This window comes from Thermothielavioides terrestris, chromosome 3 (genome assembly GCF_000226115.1).
Source record: "Thermothielavioides terrestris NRRL 8126 chromosome 3, complete sequence".
NCBI classification, from domain to species: domain Eukaryota; kingdom Fungi; phylum Ascomycota; class Sordariomycetes; order Sordariales; family Chaetomiaceae; genus Thermothielavioides; species Thermothielavioides terrestris.
The window spans coordinates 860,089-881,191 of record NC_016459.1 but is presented as its reverse complement, the minus strand read 5'-3'; the positions used below and the strand labels follow the sequence as shown (position 1 = coordinate 881,191).

Sequence of the window (21,103 nt, the reverse complement as noted above, 5' to 3'; positions counted from 1 at the left end):
CTCATGGTTAGCTTGCCATATCAAACCCAGGAAAGCTGAAGGACTGAACAAGCATCTATTCCGCCTGCTGTTTCTACTGTGTATCGCCCACGCTAGGCGCAAATGGCGGGCCTCAGTGCAGCTTGTCGACAGGGATCCGCTGCCATGGAAGCCCCCATGTGTGATGTGCATTGTGCATCCCTATTCGGTATAAGTTGAAGTGTGGGAAAGGCCTAGACAGGAACTTGAAAAACCTCATGCCTTCCCCGGCCAAATCATCATCGAACAGCAGCATCACCAGCCTTTCTGAAGGATCTTGCGAAAGCAACTAAAAGACGAACAGCTATTTCCGACTGCCCGCTACGTCTTGAATAACCATGCCACCGCCGCCCGCTGCTGCGGTTGCTGCCCGTAAGCTAATTGGCTTGCTCGAGCCACTCCTAGACGGTCCAGACAACGCCAAGGGCAGCGGGGCGGCCACGCAGCCGCCGGGACCGGGTGTTCGGGACATCTTGTCCGCCATTCAGGACCTTGTCCCGGCGCTCTCCCCGGGCAGTCCCCTTTTTGCGACCTTCCACAATGGCCAGGTCCACGATCCGCTCGGCGGCGGCTCCTATGCCTTCCGGGACGATGTCGTGGGCCCTCTGATATCCGCTCTCGTCCACGACGAGACTCTTGCGGGCGAGCTGAGCGGCGACACCATCGCGACTGCCGGATCAGGGCAAGCGCGTCATGCCCGCATTCCCACCCGTCCCATCGTCATCCATGCCGGCCTGCAGCCAAACAACTCGCCACATGTCGGCACCCTGATCGTCTTTTGTTACGCCTTCGCGGTAGCCGGTGCGATCCGGGATCGAATGCACACGGCCGCAGCTAGCACGGGGGTGGGATCCGCGCCGGTGACGGCGCCGCCGGTCTCGGTCGAGATTACATTTGTCGACACCGCGCCAGTCGAGGGCCAGGGGGAGGTGATAGACGGCGTGCATTACCAGCGGTCGCACAGAGACGTGCCCAAGGCACTCCAAACATACATGGCCGACTATGACGAGGTGCTCCATCTCCTATCCACCTGGTCGGGCATCCCCTACACTGTCCGCTTCCAATCCGACTTCTTCGCCGGCCCCACAATTCCCTCCATCCTCCGCTACATCATCGAGCACCACGAGCTGCTCGGCCAGCAGCTCTCGCCCAAGCACGGCACGCTGGCCCTCCGCGCCGCATGTCCCGTTCCCGGCTGCCGCCTGGCAGACAAGCACGGCCGGCGCAACGTGTACACCAAGCCGAGCAGCGGCGGCCAACAGTCCGACGCGGGCACCATCACCTTCCACTGCCCGCACCACGGCCCGCACGTCGTGCGACTCAGCCGCCCGGACGAGGTCGCGCGCCTCGAGGCCAACGCACCCGCGCGCAACCTCATCCGCAGCATGAGCCACCTGCTGGACACCCGCACGCACCACGTGCGCGTCACGGGCGCCGACTACGCCGGCATGTACCAGGAGGCGTTCCTGTACCGGCCGCTGGCGGCGTGGGCGGCGTGGGCGGCGGCATCCACATCCACATCCACATCCACATCCACATCCACGGCCACGGCCACGGCCGCGGCAGTGGCGGGGCGCACGCCGCACATCCTGTACGCGCCGCTGGTGGTGGACTGGAGCGGGGCCAAGCTGTCCAAGGCGCTGTACGTGCGCGGCGGCGGGTACGCGGCGATGGAGCTGCTGGGGTCGGGCGGGCTGTGCAGCTTCGCGCTGCTGCGCGGCCGGTTCGGCGGCGACGGGGCCGCGGGGCTGCGGCGGATCTGGGAGGAGGTCGGGCGGTGGCTGGCGGACCCGCGCAAGCTGTTCCGCGCGTACTCGGTCGAGTATCTGCAGCGGGTGGTCTTGGAGGGCGGGAAGTGGGAGTAGGACGGGATGATTGAGACAGGCTATGGTTTGAGTGGGTGTCAGATAGAGCAGGACACTAACAGGGCATAATTGTTGTAACTGCCTCACTTTGCCCTGCTTCCGAGTCAAAGAGAAGGATCTTGTTGGTTTACACTGAAACATCAGCGAGCGGTCCGAGGGTTTGAGGCTAGGCGGTAGCGGTAACGGTCAGTTTAAGTCAAAGAATATCAATTAGACTTGTGCATTCCTGCCTGTTCCTTAGTTGGGTTAGGAATGATGATTATTTCAGTTTTTTTGTGCCGAATTATGTGTGAAATGCTGGTTTCAAAAATCGGCCAGCCGGTGTGGATGTCTAACAACTGACGAACCCTGCCACCACACACTCGCACAGTGGCAGCTCGCCACCTGGCACAGTACTGAACACTTGGGTTGTTTGACGGATAAGTTATTGGCAACAAATTTCCAATAACGCGTCAAACCGCGAATCGTGGATACGTTCATTCACTCAGTTTCTTGTCAATCGCTCAACTCTTACACTAATACATCCTGCCTACTCCTGCACTGAAACATCCTGCCAACTCTTGCACTGAAACATCCTGCTTTGTGCACTCCACGCAGCCATTGCTTGATTATCGCGGTCCTAAAATGTCGCCGGTTCGTCCCTCGCCGGGTCCCTCGCCGGCCAAAAAGCCGCGCTCGTTCACCCAGACCACGCTCACCAGCGCCTTCCTCCGGCGGGAATCGCCCGGCACCAGCAAATCCGGCTCAACCTCCGCCCTGCACCGCACCATTGACGGACGGATCGCCAAAAAGCCGACCCCCACCACGCCCAAGCCCAAGGCCGATTCCGAGGCGGGCTCCGACAACGACCGTGTGCTCTCTGACGTGCTGCTGTCCATCAAGCCCGTCCACCTCGCCAACATCGCGAGCCGGCAGAAGAACCACGAGTACCGCAAGTACCGGCTGCGCGACGGCGTCACGCGCCTGTGGTTCTACGAGACGAGCGAGGGCGGCAGCGGCCGTGCCAGCATCACGTACGTACCTATTTACCCAGCTGCCTGCTCCACCCTGTCCCACCTGCAGCAATTCGCTCCGTCCCCTCGCACTACTTACTGATCTCTGAGCTGAACTATAAACAACTAACCTGCGATGCCACCTCAAAAAAGGCACATCGCCACCATCCCCCCCGACATCCGCCGCACGCCCGGCACGGTCCCGCTGGACCCGCCGGGCATCGGCAACGAGGACTTCAACGCCGGGCGCAAACAGTCGCGCTTCGGCTACCCCGTGCTGGAGCTGTGGGAGCTAGTGCGGCCCGTGACGCTGGCCGAGATGAAGGATAAGTGGGGCATGAACAGCGCGCCGATGGGCTGGCGCTACGTCGGCCGCGGCCTGTGGGAGGATCGCTGGGGCGGGGAGGATGCGGATGGTAAGGAAGACCGGGGCGGGCGGGTGCGCCGGGTGTTTTGAGTGGGCTTGCGTGTCTTTGTTTTCGTTTTCCCTGCTAAGGTAACTGGGAAGGCGGCGTAGCGAGGCGTGGGCATGCCATTTGTATTAGGCTGGGTGGGGCGGGCATTGGGAACGGAGTTGCGGCGTTGATGGCTGCCCCCGGGAGGATTGGGATGATTTTGACCGGTTGGTTTGTTGAGTATTCCATGGCAAGCAGGTGTCAGAATCTCAACATTGTCTGATTGCGCACCCATCCAGGCCAGCACGAGGCCCGGCTAGTCTATACCCTAGCTAAGTGACACACTGACTAGGCATCCAAGTTCAGCTTCGAGGTGAAGTTGCCAAACGGCCAACCGCCAAGACCGATATTCAACTTCGTGCTGGATTCCAGCTCCTCGCGATGCTCCTTCAGCTCGTCAACATCCCAGTTCGACCACACGAACTTGCCCTTCAGGAAACGCGCCTCCGGGCTCGCCAGCCAGAGAATGAAGCTTGCCGGCAGGGACACTAATCATGTCCCAAAAGACAAACCGTCAGCTCTCACTTCACACAACAACAGAAAACAACCCCGGACGTTCTGGTTGATCGCATCCATGAAGGCGTCCGGGTCGGCGTCGCGCACGGGCGCGAGCGTGCCGATCACGGCGGCGCCGCTGACCAGCACGTCGAGGCGGCCTTGGCCGTTGTTCAGGAAGGCGGCGAAGGCGGCGTCGACGTCGGGCTTGCTGGTCACGTCGGCGGGGTGCGCGAAGACGTCGACGCCCGGGAAGTCGCGCTCGCTGGCGGCCTTGGTCGCCTGCAGCGGCTGCGCGCGGCGGCCCAGCAGGGCGATGCGCGCTGTTTCGGCGCCGATGCCGGTGCCGCCGCCGGTGATCAGCACCGTCTTGCCCTTGGCGGAGAGCTCGGGCCGGGTCGGGGAGAGGGACGGGTAGGTGTTGTTGTGCCACTTGCTGGTGGGCGAAGGGAAGGGGGCGGTCGACATGGTCGTGGTGTTCACAGGCGGGAGGACAGAGATAGATGATTTGTTGATTCGATGGCTTGACTGCTTGATGGACTGCGAGTCTGCTTTTGGGACTGAAGCCACCGTCATCGTCTGCAATGAATGCCCATATTTATCCTCCCGGAGTTGTTGAGAATCTCCCAGTCCACCGCCCCTAGATTACAAATTCCCATTCCCATGGCCAATCCGTGGCGGGATTGTGAAGCCTGTGAAGTGGCAAGCCATGACGGAGCGGACACCACGGCGGGCATTGCAATGCGGAGATTGTACAAGCAGGTTGCTACGCTGCGGCGGAGCTCTTACAAAGTGTTCCGCCCGCCGATGGAGGTTCGCGTGGTTGCTCGCACCGTGTACATACCAATCTGAGCTTCGATGCGATGCCCACACAGCCCCGGTTTGCTATGGTCGAAGACGCCAGGAGAGAAACGGCCAATGAAGTTTTCTAATGAACCTACAATCGTACACGTTTTTGTGGGAGGACCACCCTGCTGTATGTGCACTGCCGCGCCGTTCCCGCACTGTAACTCCCTAACTTACTCTCGCAAGCCACTGAGCAACTGGTATGGCGAATGTGGTGTATTCAATCTGTGTATCTACAGGAAGAAAAGGAGGAAAACTCTGTATACAGGATGATCCATCAGGGGGGCTGTCTGGAGAGCACGGGCCACATAGAGTGGGCCCTGCAACACTTACAAACTGTAGCTACCCGCTGCTTGCTGACAAAACGCTGGCCAGCTGCGGCTCTCCCTCAGAGTTTGAACCGCTCCGGAACACTGCACCACCACTGCCAAACCACGGCTAGGAAGGCGTATGATACAACTCCAGGTCGCTGCGGTCTACTTTGAAATGAGCGACCAAGCGATGCAGTCCGTGCTGCGCTGCGCGCTATGCAACAAACCGTTCGATAAGCGTGCGTGTTCCACGGCCCGCAACGGAACAAGGCGAGCTGACAAGAAGGCCAACCATGCCGGGCTCCAGAGTCGACCCTCCAGAGACACAGATACTACTGCCAGTCTCGCAGAGGCAGTGCCGTTCCTCGGGCCCGGTCTCGCATTCCTTGTGCGAGACGCAAGCGGCGCTGCGATAACGCGCGGCCCGCCTGCGCGGGTTGCCTGACCTGAGCCCTCGAATGCCAGTATCCAGCTAGCAGCACGCCCAGGGGCACGCGCGCGGGCAGCGCTCCAAAAGAGCAACACGGCAGTGATAGTGATTCCCCCCGGCAGGTGGCCGACATTTTCGATCCGACCCTCGATTACGCCTTGTTCGACGCCTCCTCGGCGGTATCAGGTCTCGCTGCGTCCACGGATGCAGCAGCAGACCTGTACCTTCCACTTGGCTGGGAGGATCCGCCTTTCAATCTTTCCGACCTCGCGAGTCCGCAGGTGCCCGACGATGCGACTCAGCTTCTCTCAGCTCTGCCGCCAACTGCGTTGCGTGGCTCGACACCTTCGCACGTCCAAACAGCGGCGCCCCGTGACCTCCAAGTCGCGTTGTTGTCTCCGTCTGTACCAATACTAAAACAGCTGCCTTATCGTTTCGGGCCGCTCATCCAGCGACCGAAGTTGGAAGTCAAAACGCAGAGGACCGCCAGTCTCGTTCTTCACACGCTGAAAGCCTACCCGCGGATGATGCTGGACCGCAACTCGTTGCCACCGTTCATCCACCCGCGGCTGGTAGCCGGTTCTGGTGCGGCGGTCGACGAGATGGAGCCGCTCCACAACTGCATCAGTCTGCTGCATATGATGAACAGTCAGGTTCCCGGGAGCCGAAAGTTGTTCTGGAGGAACGTGCGGGCCGAGTGTGAGCGTTTCCTTGGAGAGGTATGTCGCGTCCGCTCGGAGCCGGGATGAGACGTGATCATGGTGTGTGGTCAGTGAGTTAACGAGATTCCCTTGCAGTACCACGGGTGGAAGAAACAGGGACTGCTTGCGGCCTTGCAGGCTCTCTCCGTTTACCTCATTCCCAGGTTGGGCGAAGGCGAGACGCAACACAACAACTTCGATTCTCTCTTGATTGCCGCCGTGGTGGTACGTCCAGTTCACTCACCCGGTAGTCCCGGCAGACTTATCCTAACCCTACTTAAACGAATGCAGGCAATATCCACGCAATTCAGCCGCGTCGAAGTCGCATCCGACCCCGATCCGCTGGCCAGCTGGGATGATTGGATCTTAGAAGAATCGAAGCGAGGGTGCTCCCCTCGAACTCTGTGCTGGTATCACGGAACCGGCCCCGATGTTCAGATTGCTAACCACGGGAAACAGACTGTGCGTGATATTCCAGGTCGTGGGTCTGCTGTTCTACTTCGAGCCGGCAGGCATGTGCAATGTGCGGCGGGAAACAAATCTGGTCATAGCCCCTCTGCCATCCCGAAAACAGCTCTGGGAAGCACGCGACGAGTTGGCGTGGAGGGCGGAAGTTGAGAGAGACGAGGCCGAGGCTCGGACTGCGTTTGCGCTGGCCGCGAACGGCGATCTGGTCAAACTTGAAGACCAAGACCATCTGCATTGCGTCAGTGACGCGGTGCAAATCCGCACGCACCGTCCTGTCGAGGGCCCTTTGTGGACCACAACGAATTGGGACGAGTGGTGTTCAGGAATGGATGCACTGGGCGGACTTATCATGCTCGCTGCTTCCTTGACGGCGTAGGTTCGTGCATAATCCTTCGTCAATGAAACGACTTCACCGGGCCTTTTCGACTCTCATCCCATTCATAACCCGGGGGCCGGTCATTCACTCTTGGGGAGAACAGCGCCTGCCCGACCTGCGGCCCGGTCAGGGAGGAGGGCGGAAGCGAGCACTTCCAGGTGTTGCTTACCTGATGCCACTGAACCGCTGTCCTAGACGGGAGCTGACCCGAGCCGTAAACGCGGCCGAGAAGAGGACGACGTCGACCTCGACCGGCAAGTGGCAAGTGGGTCCCGCAAGCTTCGTTCGGGCCGAGTCAGCAGCAGCTTCGGGTCAACTACCGCAGGCGCAGGGTAACTTGAATACCTTATGACCCAGAGTACCTTACAGAATACCCCTCTCTCCACTTCACTTTCGCTCCAACCTCACCGAGCCACAGCCAAACTTGGCAACACATAGCCTAACCCAGCGTAGCAGCTTGGAAAGAAGCAGTCCCCGGACACTTCAAATCCTTCACCACGGCCGCGATGCCCAACCCGTCCCCTACCCGCGACGCGGCACTCGCGGCCCTGCGCGCCGCCGAGGCCCGCTTCGTCGCCAACAACCCGCTCTCCCAAGCGCAGCACAACCTCGCCGTCGCCTCCCTCCCGGGCGGCAACACCCGCACGCTGCTGCACACCGCCCCCTTCCCCATCACCATGCAACGCGGCGAGGGCGCCCACCTGTGGGACGTCGATGGGCACAAGTAAGCCCCTCCCTGGCCTTTAAGATCCATCTCCCATTCCCCCCTTCCTTGGTTCTTCCCATCCCCAATGCGCCACCTTCCCACCTCTCCCTCACAACCCCCCCTCCCCCCCCCACAATATCCCCACCAGATCAACCTCTCAACCAACCCCGCCTCTAACCCCCAGAGCAAGATACGTCGACCTAGCAGGCGACCTCTCAGCCGGACTACTAGGCCACTCGCACCCGACGGTCCAGCGCGCTCTGCACGCCGCGCTGGCCGAGACGGGCCTGTCGCTCGGCGCCACCACGCCCCACGAGCGCCGCCACGCCGCGCTGCTGTCCGCCCGCTTCGGCCTGGCGCGCGTGCGTTTCACGACGAGCGGGACCGAGGCCAATCTGCACGCGCTCGCTGCTGCGCGGCGGTTCACGGGGAAACGGGGTGGGGTTGTCTTTGCCGGCGGGTATCATGGGGGGGTGTTGAGTTTTCCGGTCGGTGCTGCGGCGGGGGCAGGCGGGGGAAGTGAGGGTGAGGGTGGTGGTGGGGAGAGAGGAGGGGACGGGGCTGCGCTTGGGGGGGGTGCGGTTGTGGATGGGCTGCCGGACAACACGGTGGATAAGCGGGATTTTGTGGTTGTGCGGCGGTATAACGATCTGGCGATGGCGCGGCGGGTGATCGAGGCGGTGGCGGCCAGGGGAGAGTTGGCGGCGGTGTTGGTCGAGGCGATGCAAGGCGCAGGAGGGGTCATACCGGGGCGGAGCGAGTTCTTGCTCGGCGTGCGGGCGGCAGCGCGGGAGAACGGGGCGTTGTTTATCCTGGACGAGGTCATGACGTCGCGACTGGCGCCGGGCGGGCTGGGGGCGGCGCTGGGCCTGAGCCCAGACCTGGTGACGCTGGGCAAGTATCTGGGCGGCGGCCTGCCGTTTGGTGCGTTTGGCGGTCGTGAGGACGTCATGGCCGTGTATGACCCGCGCTTGGCCGGCGCGATGGCGCACTCAGGCACGTTTAACAACAATACGCTGGCCATGTGCGCAGGGTACGCGGCGTTGAAGGAGGCCTACACCCCAGAGGTGTGCGTCTCGTTCAATGAGAGGGGGGACCGGTTCAGGGAGAAGCTGAGAGACGTTGCGCGTGGAACGAGGTTGAGCATCACTGGCCGGGGCTCCTTGATCGGCTTGCATTTTACCGAGGACGGGTTGGAGGACATCGAGTGTGCGGAGGATATAAAGGGGAAGGAGAGGCCCGATTTGCGGGATCTCTTCTGGTTCGAGATGCTCGAGGCCGGGTTCTGGACGACGCGGAGGGGTTTTCTGGCGCTCATACTGGAGACGGAAAACGAGGAGCTGGACGCCTTTGTTGAAGCGGTCAGGGATTTCCTGGAGAGGCACCGGCAACTCATGCTGGTGGACAAGTGAAACGGCGGCGGAATCACGGTCTAGTATTCTATATCTCGCATTGAGGTTATCCTGATATTCGGAGCGGAGATTCTGTCCAGGCGTGCGCATGGAGTCGGAGCGAACTCCAGCTAACATGCAGATGATTCGATGGATAACTATGTACTGGCGTGTTTGACCCCTTTTCGAGAGAACACCTTTTTCCGGATAGCCATATCGAGTCGGACAAGTGGCTACGCCGACCAGGTGCGTTGACCGCACGCTGTTTTCTCCTGAATCAAAAGATCTCAAACTGTGCTCGAGAGACCCGGGGTATCGGTGTTGCGTCAAATGTGGACAAAGGTCGCCGCCTTTATAAGAAAAACACGTGAAGTTCTGAAAGGCATTGTTCTCGTTGTAGCAGGCAACAACTTACTGCCAACCTAATGCTTTGTTTCGAGGCGACCCTCACCGTGTCCGAATGGTGAAGTATGTATGACCGCGACGCGCTGATTTGACTGCGTATAGGTAGTTGCCGCAGGTCAAGCCTCCCAACCTTAGTAACTGCACAATCATGCTCGTATGGCATCTGCGGGATCTGACAACGGCAGCTGCAGCATGCGGCACAACTTGATGACCAGACCGAGTCTGTGTTCGGACAAAGGCTTTGTTTCCACCCTTTGTCAAGAGAAGCATGATAAGAACGAATGCCCCAACCCACACAGGTTCTTTAGTCTCGCGGCCAGCACTCAGTTGGCACCGTGTGTGGAAGGGGCACATTCCGGGCTGAATGATAAAGGGTCATAACGAACCGCATTTGGGTGTTGATTAGGCAATCCTCACAATGCATGCTGGAGCACCCGGCCATCGCGGCAAGCAGGAGCACCAGCGGCACCCTCGACGGGGCCATGACCTTGGTCATGGTCACAGTAACAACGATCAAATGACCGGAACAGTAGGTCGTTCAAGGGATGCTAACTCCCAGTATCGTGCACGAAGGCAAGAGAATCATGAGCAGAACCGGCACAAGACTCGACAGGGTAATCAGCACCACGATCGTCACAGCCAGGGAGAGAGAGAGAATAGAGGAGCTCTCGGCGAGGACAAAAAGCAGCATTCGCCGCGGCCAGTTCACAACGATCAGCCTGGACGCGGCCAAAACTCACGCCGTTCTTCCTCTCAGCAGCAGCAGCACAACCGCCGCCACCACCACCAGCAGCACCACCAGCAACAGCAGCAACAACGACAACAGAAACATCAGCAGCATAAGCAGCATAAGCAGCACGACCACCAGCAACACCACCAGCAACAGCAGCAGCATCAACAGCAGCATCAGGAAGAGCTGCTACCGGCGCATAACTTACATCTGCGGTCATACTATGACAACGACGACATCGATCTCGTTATCGATACAGACACCGCTGCAGACACCGCTACAGAGCATCCGCCGCAGCAGGAGCAGCAGCAACGGTGTGTAGAGAGGCAGGCCGCACCGCCAGGACAAATCGCTGAAACCAGTGCTCCTCAACCTCCGCCCAGCCGCGTCAGCTTCGACACCACCCCGAGGGACCAGCAGCAGCACTTCCCTAGGCACGACAACTTGCGCCCCCGTAAACCAATCCTCAAACCGCACCCCGCTCCCGGCTTTGCCTCACCCGGGATGACCGTCATTGCCGCACCACCCAGCCCCGAAGCCACCCCTCCGTCTCCGGGCCCTCTCTCAAAAGATATCTTCGCCACCTACGCACAACCCAACCTCGAGCCAGCCCCCTGCGCTCGATGCTCCACCATACCAAAATGCTGCGCCACCTCTCACCACCCACAGCCGGACCCCAACCCAACCCCGGCCTCCCCATCCCCCGCCTACCCGGCCCAAACCGGCGCAGCAGCAGCAGCAGCAATCCCCTCCTCGACGCTGCTCACGCTGTCCCACCAGATCACAGAACTCCACGCGGCCCTAGCCCGCTCCCACGCCCTGGTCGCAGCGCACGAGGCCGAGCAGGCGCGCGCCGAGCGCCGCTTCCCGCGCGAGGTCGCGGTCAAGGCCTTCTTCGGGGGGCTGCGCGAGCGGGTGGCGCGCGGCTCGCGGGCCGTGGCAGTGCTGGCGCGGGAGGCGCAGGCGCGCGAGGAGCGGGCCGCGCTGGGCGGGTTCTGGATCGGGTCCGCCAGCGGCGGAGGCGGAGGAGGAGGAGGCGGCGGCGGGGGTGCGGCGGTGGTGGACGACGCGGAGGTGTTGCCCGACGCGGAGATGGCGGGGCCGCTGGCCGCGGAGTGGGCGTTTTGCGCTGCTTGGGAGGGGGTCGTGGCGGGGATGGGGGAGGTCAGGAAGGTGGAGGAGATGCTGGAGTATCACGCCGGGAAGCGGTGGGGGACGGCCGGTTTGTGGGAGAGGTATGTGGGCTTGTTGGAGGCGTTGGAACGGCGCGTGAGGGAGGCCGGGTGGGGGAGTTTGTGGAGGGAGTGATGAATGCAGAAGCTGGTGAGAAAGCACCTCCAGGAGCTCGTGGGAAAACGGGGAAGAAAAAAGTCGTGAGCAAGGACGAGACGCGATTTGAACGCGTGACCTACCGGACTGCAGCCGGTTGCTCTACCCCTGAGCTACTCGTCCGAAGAGGGACGGTTCAGATGTAGCGTGCGGATTTGTAAGTTATACTAGATTGGTTACTCCGGCTATTTCCCAATAGCGTTAGTTGAAGAACACTCAAAATGGAGAAGTGTGTACTTTTGAGGGGTTCATAGCTCCCAAGGGGAATGTGGAGCGATCAATGGTCATTTAGTTATTCCCGTGAGAACCCATCTGGCCGCCCTCCCAGTCGATCGGCGTATCGAGGAACTTCGACATACGGAACTAAGCTTCGCGACACAAGAAATGGCGCGGCCTGGTGCGGGGACCCTCATCAAGACTTCCCCGCATGTGTGGGAGGAAGAAAGGAGGTGCTGTTGCAGATGTGGGCAACTACAACCCTAACCCGTGGCACCTCACCAACCTCTTCCAGCCACAGATGAGATGTGAATACGGATGCGAATACGGATGTGAACGATTAATGTAAGGGTGTGAGGGTTAGGGCAGGGGTACATCGCGATTCGTGGTAGACGTTAAAGAGGTCCCGCCAAGCCTAATTTCCATAGTCCCCACAGATACCCGTGGGTCCCGCGCTTAGAAGTCACTCCTTTTGCCGCCGCTTAACAATTTCTATACGGTGGTCCTTACGCTCGCGTTGCGTTAGCAGCTACCTAGCCGCTAGTTTATATCCTACCTATGTTTCCCTAACTAATCTGTGTCTATACCTACCCTCTATTGTGCTCCGACCTATATTACAACGTTGTATCGCTATAGAAGTATATATTTAGCCTATATCCAATAGATCCTATTAGTAAATTAGTCAACTAGTTTGCTAATAATATATATTAGTAGTTGCTAAATATTGATCTAGCTATAGACCAATATCTTGCTATAGACTAGCTCGCTTTATATAGCTAGTAACTAAAAGATATACTAAGTAAATTGTTTTACTATCTACCGATTAGCAGTTGCTTAGCATTGATCTAGCTATAGATTAGCTCGATTTGTATAGTTAGTAATAAAACAATATACTATATAGCTAGCAGTAAAACAATGTACTATATAGCTAGTAATAAAACGATATACTATATAGCTAGTAACAAAACGATACGCTATATAGCTAGCAATAAAACGACGTAGTATCTATGGCCTATTAGCGCCCTTGGTCCCCCTCAATATATAAATGCCATTTAGTCAAATAGCGAATTTGATCACTAGCGTTGAATTGCTAATGCTATACCTATAGCGAGCTCCCTAGTCCTAGAATATATACCTACTGAACCTAACCTCGATCTAGCTACTTAGCAGATACTACCCTAGCTCCTCCCTATCCCTAAGCCTCTAATTATACAATCGTTACAATTAAACAGTATTCCTAGTCCTGCTCTAGCCTCTGCCTAGCTACTAGACAGCTCTACACTATCTAATAAACTATCTAATAAGGGAGACAGTTCCTCTATAGAGGAACTAGCTTCTAGACGTAGGTATAGGCATATATCCCCAATTCGCCTATCTAGACTAGAGCCCAAGGCGCCAAATAGTAGCTTTATAATTCTTAACAACATTTAGAAGATCTAGGAACGCTAGTTCAAAGAGGGCGAGTTTACCCTCCTATATATAACCTAGTAAGCCAAATAGCGCTAGGTATTGTATTTCTATAGTAGAAGAGACGCTCTAAGGCAATGGCAAATGAAGACTATATTCTACTACTGCCTCTGGAAAACGCTATAAAAGACTAAAGGGCAAGGTAAATGTAATAGGGCACTATAAAATATAGAGCTATACCACTATACTCTCTATAAGGTTTAGTATAACGATAGCACTATTGATATTGCAATTCGCTATAGGCACAATCACTTAATAGAAGATATCAAGATAATCAAACGTCTATATACTATTATAGAGTATATTGTCTATCTCCTTACTATTGAATATAGTAATAGCGCTATAGAACATTAGCTATATAGCTATACCGAAACTCCTAAGGCTAGGGCACGTCTTTACTATATAGGCGGCTAGTACATTACAACCTAGGAGATTCGCAACCTTCGTAGATCTCTCAAGCTCTATAAATATAATAATTATAAAGTATAGTCCTATAAGGTTTTTAGAGAGGTAGAATTCATAGAAGCTATTACTTAGCTACTAGCCTATAGTGATTAGTATAAGTATAAGGCACTGACTATGCCTAGCGAGAACTCCTCTATATTGGTCTTTATATATAGAGACCTATTGGATATACTGAAAAAGTATAGCCAACTAGCGATTATAGATACTACTTATAAGACTACCTATAGCGGTTAGCATCTATTTACAATTATAGTTTAAGACTTTAACGGCTACTAGCTCCCTTCTACTTACTTCTTTATAGAGAGGTAGACTATTAATAGCATTGTAGTATATCTAGATATACTACTAGAGTAGTATAAAGGAGTAGCTAATAGGGGCTAGCTCCTAAAATATATAATTATCGACGACTCTATAGTTAAACAACTTACTATCTAGGAGGCATTTAGCTACAATAAGTATAGCCTCCTATATATATAACATCTCCTTTATACAAAGTATTGCTAGGAGACTTTGAAGCGCTAGATTAGTATTAATAAGGAGTACCTTAGCTATATAGCGGCTACTCTTCTAAGCCATTGTTTAGAAAAAGGCTATATAGAGTCTATTGAGGCTACTATTGCTTATACTAGTACCAATAGGCTTAAGTAGTATTTGAAGAACAACTAGTTAAGCAATACTCGACTATAGGCGTATTAGGTACAAGATATAACCCCCCTACTCTACTAGATCACTATAATAAATGTAGTCGAAGGATAGTACTTAAAGGTCAAGAACACTAAGCCTACACTGAAGTAGCAGATAGCTAGTACCTTCCCTTTTACTAGTTTGATTATTTACCTTGATCACTATATACAAGACTATTAAAATAAGGCAATCTAAGCTAAGTTCAAGAGTCTCAATTATATACTCCCAACTATATATATAGAGCGGTTTAATGGCTAGAGCTTTAATAGGCTATTTAAATGGGCTTAAGCACTGATTATATATAAGCTATCGATAATATATAAATGGTTCGATGCCAATAAGCCTCTCGACTTCAATAGCGTTTTTATACTAGACTAGTTCCCTAGTCTATAGTACAACGATAGGCAATGACGAAGCAGTGTAGTAGCTATCTAGCTACTGTAGCTAACTGCCTAGGGTGCTACTAACATTGCTACTGAGGTCTCTACGCTTAGGTAGGCTACTCTAGACGAACGTCGTAACCTAGACTACTACAATATAGTCAACTAGGCGGATCAAGTAGCTTAGCTCTTATAGGATACCCCAATTCTAGAGCTAGTTAACATCCCTCGCTATAGGTGTATATAGTTCAAGAGCTAGTTGCTCCCCTGCTTATATATCTAGTATTATCACTTGTTGATAAACTCGTTGTAGCTAGAGCACTTCTAGTAGCTAGTTAGTATCTTAGAAGTAAAGGGGTTTAGAATATACTATAGCGTTGTTCTATAGCTAGTAGATCTCACTAGCTTAGACGAGGTCTCTATCAATTGGTAGCTATTCCTATAGGTCTAGGAGCTAATATAGTTGCTATAAACTACAATATATAGGATCTAGGATAATGTATAGGCAATATATAGCTCGTAAGAGGATCTTAACCGTATTCTAGGGAAGCTATTGAGCAGGGTTCGGAAGGATCTACAATAGGTTTAGAGGTTAGATATTCCTTTGTTTATATCTTAGTAATAAGTAGCAATATACAGTTCTCTGGTTAAGTGCTAGCTAGCTACTAGACTATACTACCTTACGTCCTTATTCCTACCTCTAACTTTAAGGAACTTCGTAATAACTAATAACTAGAAGTCAAAGGATTAGTAGCTAGCTAGCTACTAGACCGTAAGCAAGTTGCTTAGTTCCTAGCTAATTAGTATACTTAGAAAGGAGTTTCTATAATACTAAGATATAGCAAGTGTTGCTAGTGGTCTAAGTCTTAGCCCTAGGACGAACTTTATAGAGTTAATCGAAGTTTCTAAAAGTAGGCTCAACACTATATAAAATTATAGACAAATAGAAATTTCATCCCAACCCCTAAGCTCAGCTTTATAGAGAAACTAGGGAAGGAATATAAATATAGAGAAGGTGCTAGCTAGCTACTGTTTTACTACTAGTCTAGATACTTTATGGTTAGATAGATTCTAAAAAATAAACAATGTTTACTCTATACAGTTGATATTGAAACCTTCGATTCTTTGAGAACTATATAGGCACGTAGGCTATAGCTTTTTCTACTGCCCTAGAGCCTTTTGCCCACTTCTTCTTCCTTTCCTTCTTCTAACCTTATAGCTATAGCCATTGCCGCCTACCCACCCTCCTATACTACCGTTATATAAATTGATTTAAAGCTATTTCTATCGTCGCTATCGCTAGGAAGCTAATTAGCTATATTATAGCTTTAATCTACACTTTTTATACACTTTGTAAGTCGGTTAAATCGAAAAATCGGTCGAAATCGCAGTAGTGTTGCGATTGGTAGTAGCTAATTGAGTTATATAGCAACTTCAAATACAACGATATAGAGCTATACAAAGAGAACAACCCCCCTATCGCCGTCAACAACAACGTTCCTACTACTAGCGAGCAACTAGCTCCCACTGCCCTCCTAGCCCCTATCGCCGACCCTCCTACCGCCCCCGACCAATAGTAGTAGCGCCTCTAGCCCTACTCTACACGCTCTATATACCCTATACCTACTACTACCACCACTACTACTACTACTACTACCAACAAGAGTGCTACTAGCAAGTAGCTAGCTCCCACCACCCCCCCCGCCCTAGCTACTACCTCTCCCACTACCCCTAGCCAGTAGTAGCAACGCTCCTACACCTACCCTACATGTTCTACGCCTACTACTACTACCAACACTAGCACTAGTAGCAAAAACGCTACTAGCAAGTAGCTAGCCCCCCCTGCTCCTAGCTAGTAGCAGTAGCGCTCCTATATACGCTTTGCGCCTACTACTACTATTAATACTAGCACTAGTAGCAAGAACACTACTAGTAAGTAGCTAGCCCCTATTGCCCCTTTAGCCCCTACCGCCCCCACTACCTCTACTACCCCCGCTAATAAGGGCAAGTCTAAGCTAGTTACGCTTAACAACCTTTAGAAGCGCCTAGCTAGGTCCTTAGATACGAAGTCTTCGGTAAAGAGTGCTATTTAAGTACTAGTTAGTAGCTAGCTAACGTTAGGTAGGCTAAGAAGAAGAAGGAGGAGCCTAACTATAGTAAAGTATAGGCGGTGCTATATATAATCTACATTATATATATCTACAATAGAGATATATAGGCCTACCACTTCTAAGAGAGTAAATACAGTGTTATATTTTTTAATATATTAGGTTTATATTTACTAACTAGTATATAGATCTAGGCAATATATACTAGGAGTATACTAAATAAGGCTATACCAAGTCCTATATTTTTATAAATAATATTAATTGACAAATGACTACTAGTCTAATGCTAACGAGCTACTAGTAGCCGCCCTCTATAATTTAACTAAAGATTATCAAGTAGTATAAGCAAGTCCTTAAAGTCGATAAGGACAAGCCCCTACCAATTAACCTTAAAGCGTAGAGTAAACGTTTAGTTACAACTATTTATAAGCTATATAGCTCTATAGCTACCTTATATTTATACCTAACTAACTAGCACTGAAAGGCACAATATATAAGGAGACCGCTACCGCCCTACCCTTGGCTAGCGCTAGTATATCTATATCTAACGCTCCTACTACCTCTATAGCTCACCTCTTGCTCGCTAGGGCTAAGCCCTAGTAGAGCATTGAGAAGAGAGTCGCTCTAGTAGTAGAGCGCTAGGCTATAGTTGCTAAGTAGCTAGCCACCATCGCTAAGGAGTTAGCCTAGCTAGCTTAAAATGCTTTAGAGGAGGCTAAGCGATATACTAAAGCCCTAACCTAGATATATAGGCACTTTATAAATATTAAGTAGAATATTATAAATGTACTATACCTCTACTTTATAGCTAGCTAGTAGCTAATTAGTATAGTATAGGGAAATTTAAAGTAGGAAGGGTAGTAAGGATAAAGATAAAGATAAAGGTAAAGTAGATATTTAAGTTTAATTTTTTTATTTTAATATATTTCCGCTATTGCCTTGTAGCTAGCTAGGCTTTGCCTAGGTCAAATACAGTCTTATACTTCCCTAGCCTAGCTATAGCCTCTATATATAACCTGTTCTTATATAGTAAGATAGTAGTAGCTCTAAAGTAGGTTATATCACCTACTACGTAGACTTAACTAATATAGTATAGACATAGCGATAGCCTATAGCTAGCCTATAGCGTAAGCGCGCTATTACCTACCTTTAAGCGCGCTATACCCTAGAATATACGTAAAGACCCCCTGCCGGTACTGCTACAGTACTTCGAGTTGTAGTGGGGGGGTGGCGTTGATAGGGGCCGGAAATTAGTCTTGGCGGGACCTCTTTAACGACAACCCGATTCGTGTACCCCCTTTTTTCCCTTTTTTACCTGAGTGGGTCCTTTGTTTACATGCGCTCCCAGAATGAAGAGGGACACATCGTTGGTGAGAAGAATGTGTGAGGAACGCATCTCGTGTTCCTGATTTTTCTCTAAAGCTCACTAGTTACTACTTAGGTAGGTAGGTAAGCACCCTCTGGCTAAAGAAAGAAGGATACTTCGCTATGACAAGAGTGAGTTTGGCTGTTTTTCTTGTCTCTCTTTTTTCTTGGCTACAGGGTGGAAATGTACCTGGTTCGTGGTGACCTTAGGTGTCTAAGGTAAGGTATTTTGTTACCAGTACCTTAACATCCAGTCATTTCACAAATCGACATCATCTAATGCGACAATCAAAGACGAAGCAGTCCATTGATCCAAATTCCCAACCCCCCTTGTTGAAAGGGGCATCAGGGCAGTGTAGAAGCGAACTTACATGTGTCCCAAGGTGTCCAGCAGGTGCACCCCAATGAGGCCGCACCCCTCAATTCATGTACCTTGATGCGCTGGTCATCTCTCTAAGTTAGTTCGGAGTCTCCTTCTGGCGAAAATGTTTGGGTTGTATAACTTGGACACAAGATGAATCACACACCAGACGGCCAAAGGATTGGTAGTTTTTAGCAGGTGTTATTTGACGAGCATCCGCAGGCAGGACCACAAGCCAAGATGCACATGCCAGCCCCGAATGGGCTCAGACCAAACCCCCTGAGACAGTCCTGAACGCATTCGTCGTTGCAGGCGCAATCGCATCGCTTGGCGAGGGTGCCTGAGGAATTGGGCGTGGGCGGGGGCGTGGGCACCGCGACAACGCCGCTGGCGAGAAGAGTGACGAGGAGTGCTGCGGCCTTTGTGAACTGCATATTGGACGTTTGGTTTCTTGCTTTGTATGTCTTGGAAGGAGGTCTTGATTGCAGAGTTAAACCAGTCAACTGTTAGGGAGCAGTTGGAACGTTGTTCGGCTTGTCGTCCTTCTTCCCTCTTTACGGCTGTAATGGAGCCCTTTATACTTGTCTGGACCCGAGGAGAAGACCAATTTCCAAGGTCTCTGAACTCTCTTGAGCCCCTCCCCAGTGTGTTGCTGTTGTCTCAACTAAGAAATTGATGACATGTTGGTGGTGTTCGGACCGAAGTTCAAAACGGCACAGGGTTGCAGTTACCAATGAGGCAGGTCAATAATATCATGGACTGTCGGTGCACTCCGTTTCTTGGAAGGAAATCTGACACGCATAAGGGATAATCCAACAAGTTTCTGGCTTTGACAAGGGGTGTTTTTGGTCTTGTCTGCAAGGACGCGATAACGGGAGAAGGGGGGGGGGGATGGGGCGGCGCTCGAATCAATGTTGTATAACTTCCATATCCACTTGGTACTCTTCTGAGCTGCCAACAGCTTAGGGAGTTCCGTTGGTGTCTTGGGGGAATTCTTACCATCCGTACCAAGATCTCCTAGATGTACTGTGGCGTGATGGGTAAACTAATGCCCCCTGCTGGGTACTAGCCGGGGACATTACAGCGGATGAGTGTGCTCTGTGGAGCGAAAACACGATTTTGCAACGCGTTCTTCGAGGAAACTCTCCTGTATATACACTGATCCTGGTTGATACCTGACAAGGTGCCCTAACCTTTGCTCGCAACCGTACTAAGCTGATGCTGCAATGATCCAGATAGAGCGTAGTGGCATTACGAAGAGGTCAGCACAATAAATGGAGACCTTGGTGTTGGGGGCCAATTTGGTTCAATGGGTGGAGTAACAAGAAACCAACGAAGGCGGCCACACGTCTAAATTCACTGCCGCAGTAGTGGATATAGATACCCTGTAAGGACCCGGTGAGGGACAAATCATATGAGGGGACTCACCTAGCCTTGCTTTGAACATAGCAAAGCAAAGCGTTAGTTTCAGTTCGGATTGCTACAATGTAGATTGTGAAGGCAGACAAAGTTGTCAACAATCCGGTGAATGCCACTCAAATACGAGCGAGAATTGCTTCACATCGGGGCCGATGTACAGTGAAATACTGCCGCTGTTGCAATTAGTCACTTGCTTTGCAACACACACTCTCTTCTCCTGCACCACCTCCCCGCTTCTTGCCCACTTCAACCTGTTTGGTAAACAATGCATCCTACACTGTATGTGCATGCAGCAGTGGTGGCTGCGCCATCTTTCAACGCCCTGTGAGGCACAGTCCTGGATATGCCAACAGCAGGCAAGGCTGAAGCCGGATAGGGCGCTTGTCCGGGTCAGTTGGGAGTTGCATGCATGCCGGTGGTTCCATCTCACCTAGAACCGAGCCAACAGGTTAGAATAAAGCCAACAGGTACCTGACTTCCATTGCAGTCGTATTACGTACATACATATTGGTTCATCGTACCACCATTGGCCGCGTCCCAAGAACAGCAACTGTTCACAGGTCCTGACAATCCTACCCCTCCTCATTGTTGTGCCGCTTGAGTAAGGGGTTTGAGCCAGGGGACAACGGCACCTTGACGGCGCCTCCCCCAGGTGACTGGCACTTTGAGACACGCCTGCCTTCTGAACTGCCACCCTACCGGATGGCAAACTTGCATTTGCATGGCACCAGGTCAAGACGCGTGCCGAGTCCGTTCTGTGGCCCACTAGCCTTTCGCTCCCTATCAACAGTTCGTGAAGATTGAAGAAGAGAAACCCCTGTTTACGCTTTTAGTCCCACTCCTCGGATGTAGAATAGGTCGAAGCGCCTTGTTAGCTCGAATTGCCGAACCTGTTCCGTGTCTTCAGTTGCGGATATGGAAGCACCCGAGTCAATCCCAGACTGCCAGATGTGTGGCCCAGTCTGGATTGGCGCCTCCAGGCCTGTATCGGTTAACCCTGGAGATCACCACCATGCAAACCAGGAGGATCTCCGCGGGCAAGGATGATGCTCTGAATCATTGCGTGTTGGTGATTCCGGGAGTACGACGTTGAATCCTTCGTGTGACGTGCCTCTCATCC

At 52.8% G+C, this 21,103-nt stretch overlaps 6 protein-coding genes and 1 non-coding gene across 7 annotated transcripts; 6 read left to right on the top strand and 1 right to left on the bottom strand.

Annotated features, from left to right (window-relative positions):
* The first annotated feature begins 182 nt into the window (after positions 1-182).
* On the top strand, positions 183-2,178 carry THITE_2116505 (uncharacterized protein). The gene has a single exon (XM_003653920.1). It carries the CDS (start codon positions 357-359, stop codon positions 1,881-1,883), a length of 1,527 nt encoding a protein of 508 aa, XP_003653968.1. The 5' UTR covers positions 183-356; the 3' UTR covers positions 1,884-2,178.
* A 151-nt stretch (positions 2,179-2,329) lies between these two features.
* THITE_2116504 (uncharacterized protein) lies at positions 2,330-2,990 on the top strand. Its single transcript, XM_003653919.1, has one exon. It carries the CDS (start codon positions 2,508-2,510, stop codon positions 2,976-2,978), a length of 471 nt encoding a protein of 156 aa, XP_003653967.1. The 5' UTR covers positions 2,330-2,507; the 3' UTR covers positions 2,979-2,990.
* Position 2,991: 1 nt separating this feature from the next.
* On the top strand, positions 2,992-3,659 carry THITE_2116503 (uncharacterized protein). Its single transcript, XM_003653918.1, has one exon. The coding sequence runs from the start codon at positions 3,012-3,014 to the stop codon at positions 3,330-3,332; it is 321 nt and encodes a 106-aa protein (XP_003653966.1). The 5' UTR covers positions 2,992-3,011; the 3' UTR covers positions 3,333-3,659.
* Positions 3,660-5,741: 2,082 nt separating this feature from the next.
* On the top strand, positions 5,742-7,177 carry THITE_2116501 (uncharacterized protein). The gene is made up of 4 exons (XM_003653917.1): positions 5,742-6,131; positions 6,210-6,338; positions 6,405-6,499; positions 6,573-7,177. Exons 1-4 carry the CDS (start codon positions 5,937-5,939, stop codon positions 6,955-6,957), a joined length of 804 nt encoding a protein of 267 aa, XP_003653965.1. The 5' UTR covers positions 5,742-5,936; the 3' UTR covers positions 6,958-7,177.
* Positions 7,178-7,463: 286 nt separating this feature from the next.
* THITE_2078396 (uncharacterized protein) lies at positions 7,464-9,153 on the top strand (the record flags this gene model as incomplete). Its single annotated transcript, XM_003653916.1, has 3 exons — positions 7,464-7,681; positions 7,854-8,143; positions 8,216-9,153. The coding sequence occupies 3 exons, from the start codon at positions 7,464-7,466 to the stop codon at positions 9,073-9,075; spliced, it is 1,368 nt and encodes a 455-aa protein (XP_003653964.1). The 3' UTR covers positions 9,076-9,153.
* A 724-nt stretch (positions 9,154-9,877) lies between these two features.
* THITE_2129497 (uncharacterized protein) lies at positions 9,878-11,497 on the top strand (the record flags this gene model as incomplete). The annotated part of the gene is made up of 1 exon (XM_003653915.1): positions 9,878-11,497. One exon carries the CDS (start codon positions 9,878-9,880, stop codon positions 11,495-11,497), a length of 1,620 nt encoding a protein of 539 aa, XP_003653963.1.
* Positions 11,498-11,569: 72 nt separating this feature from the next.
* THITE_t84 lies at positions 11,570-11,641 on the bottom strand. Its single transcript has one exon. It is a non-coding gene; the product is annotated as a tRNA-Cys (tRNA).
* Positions 11,642-21,103: the final 9,462 nt, after the last annotated feature.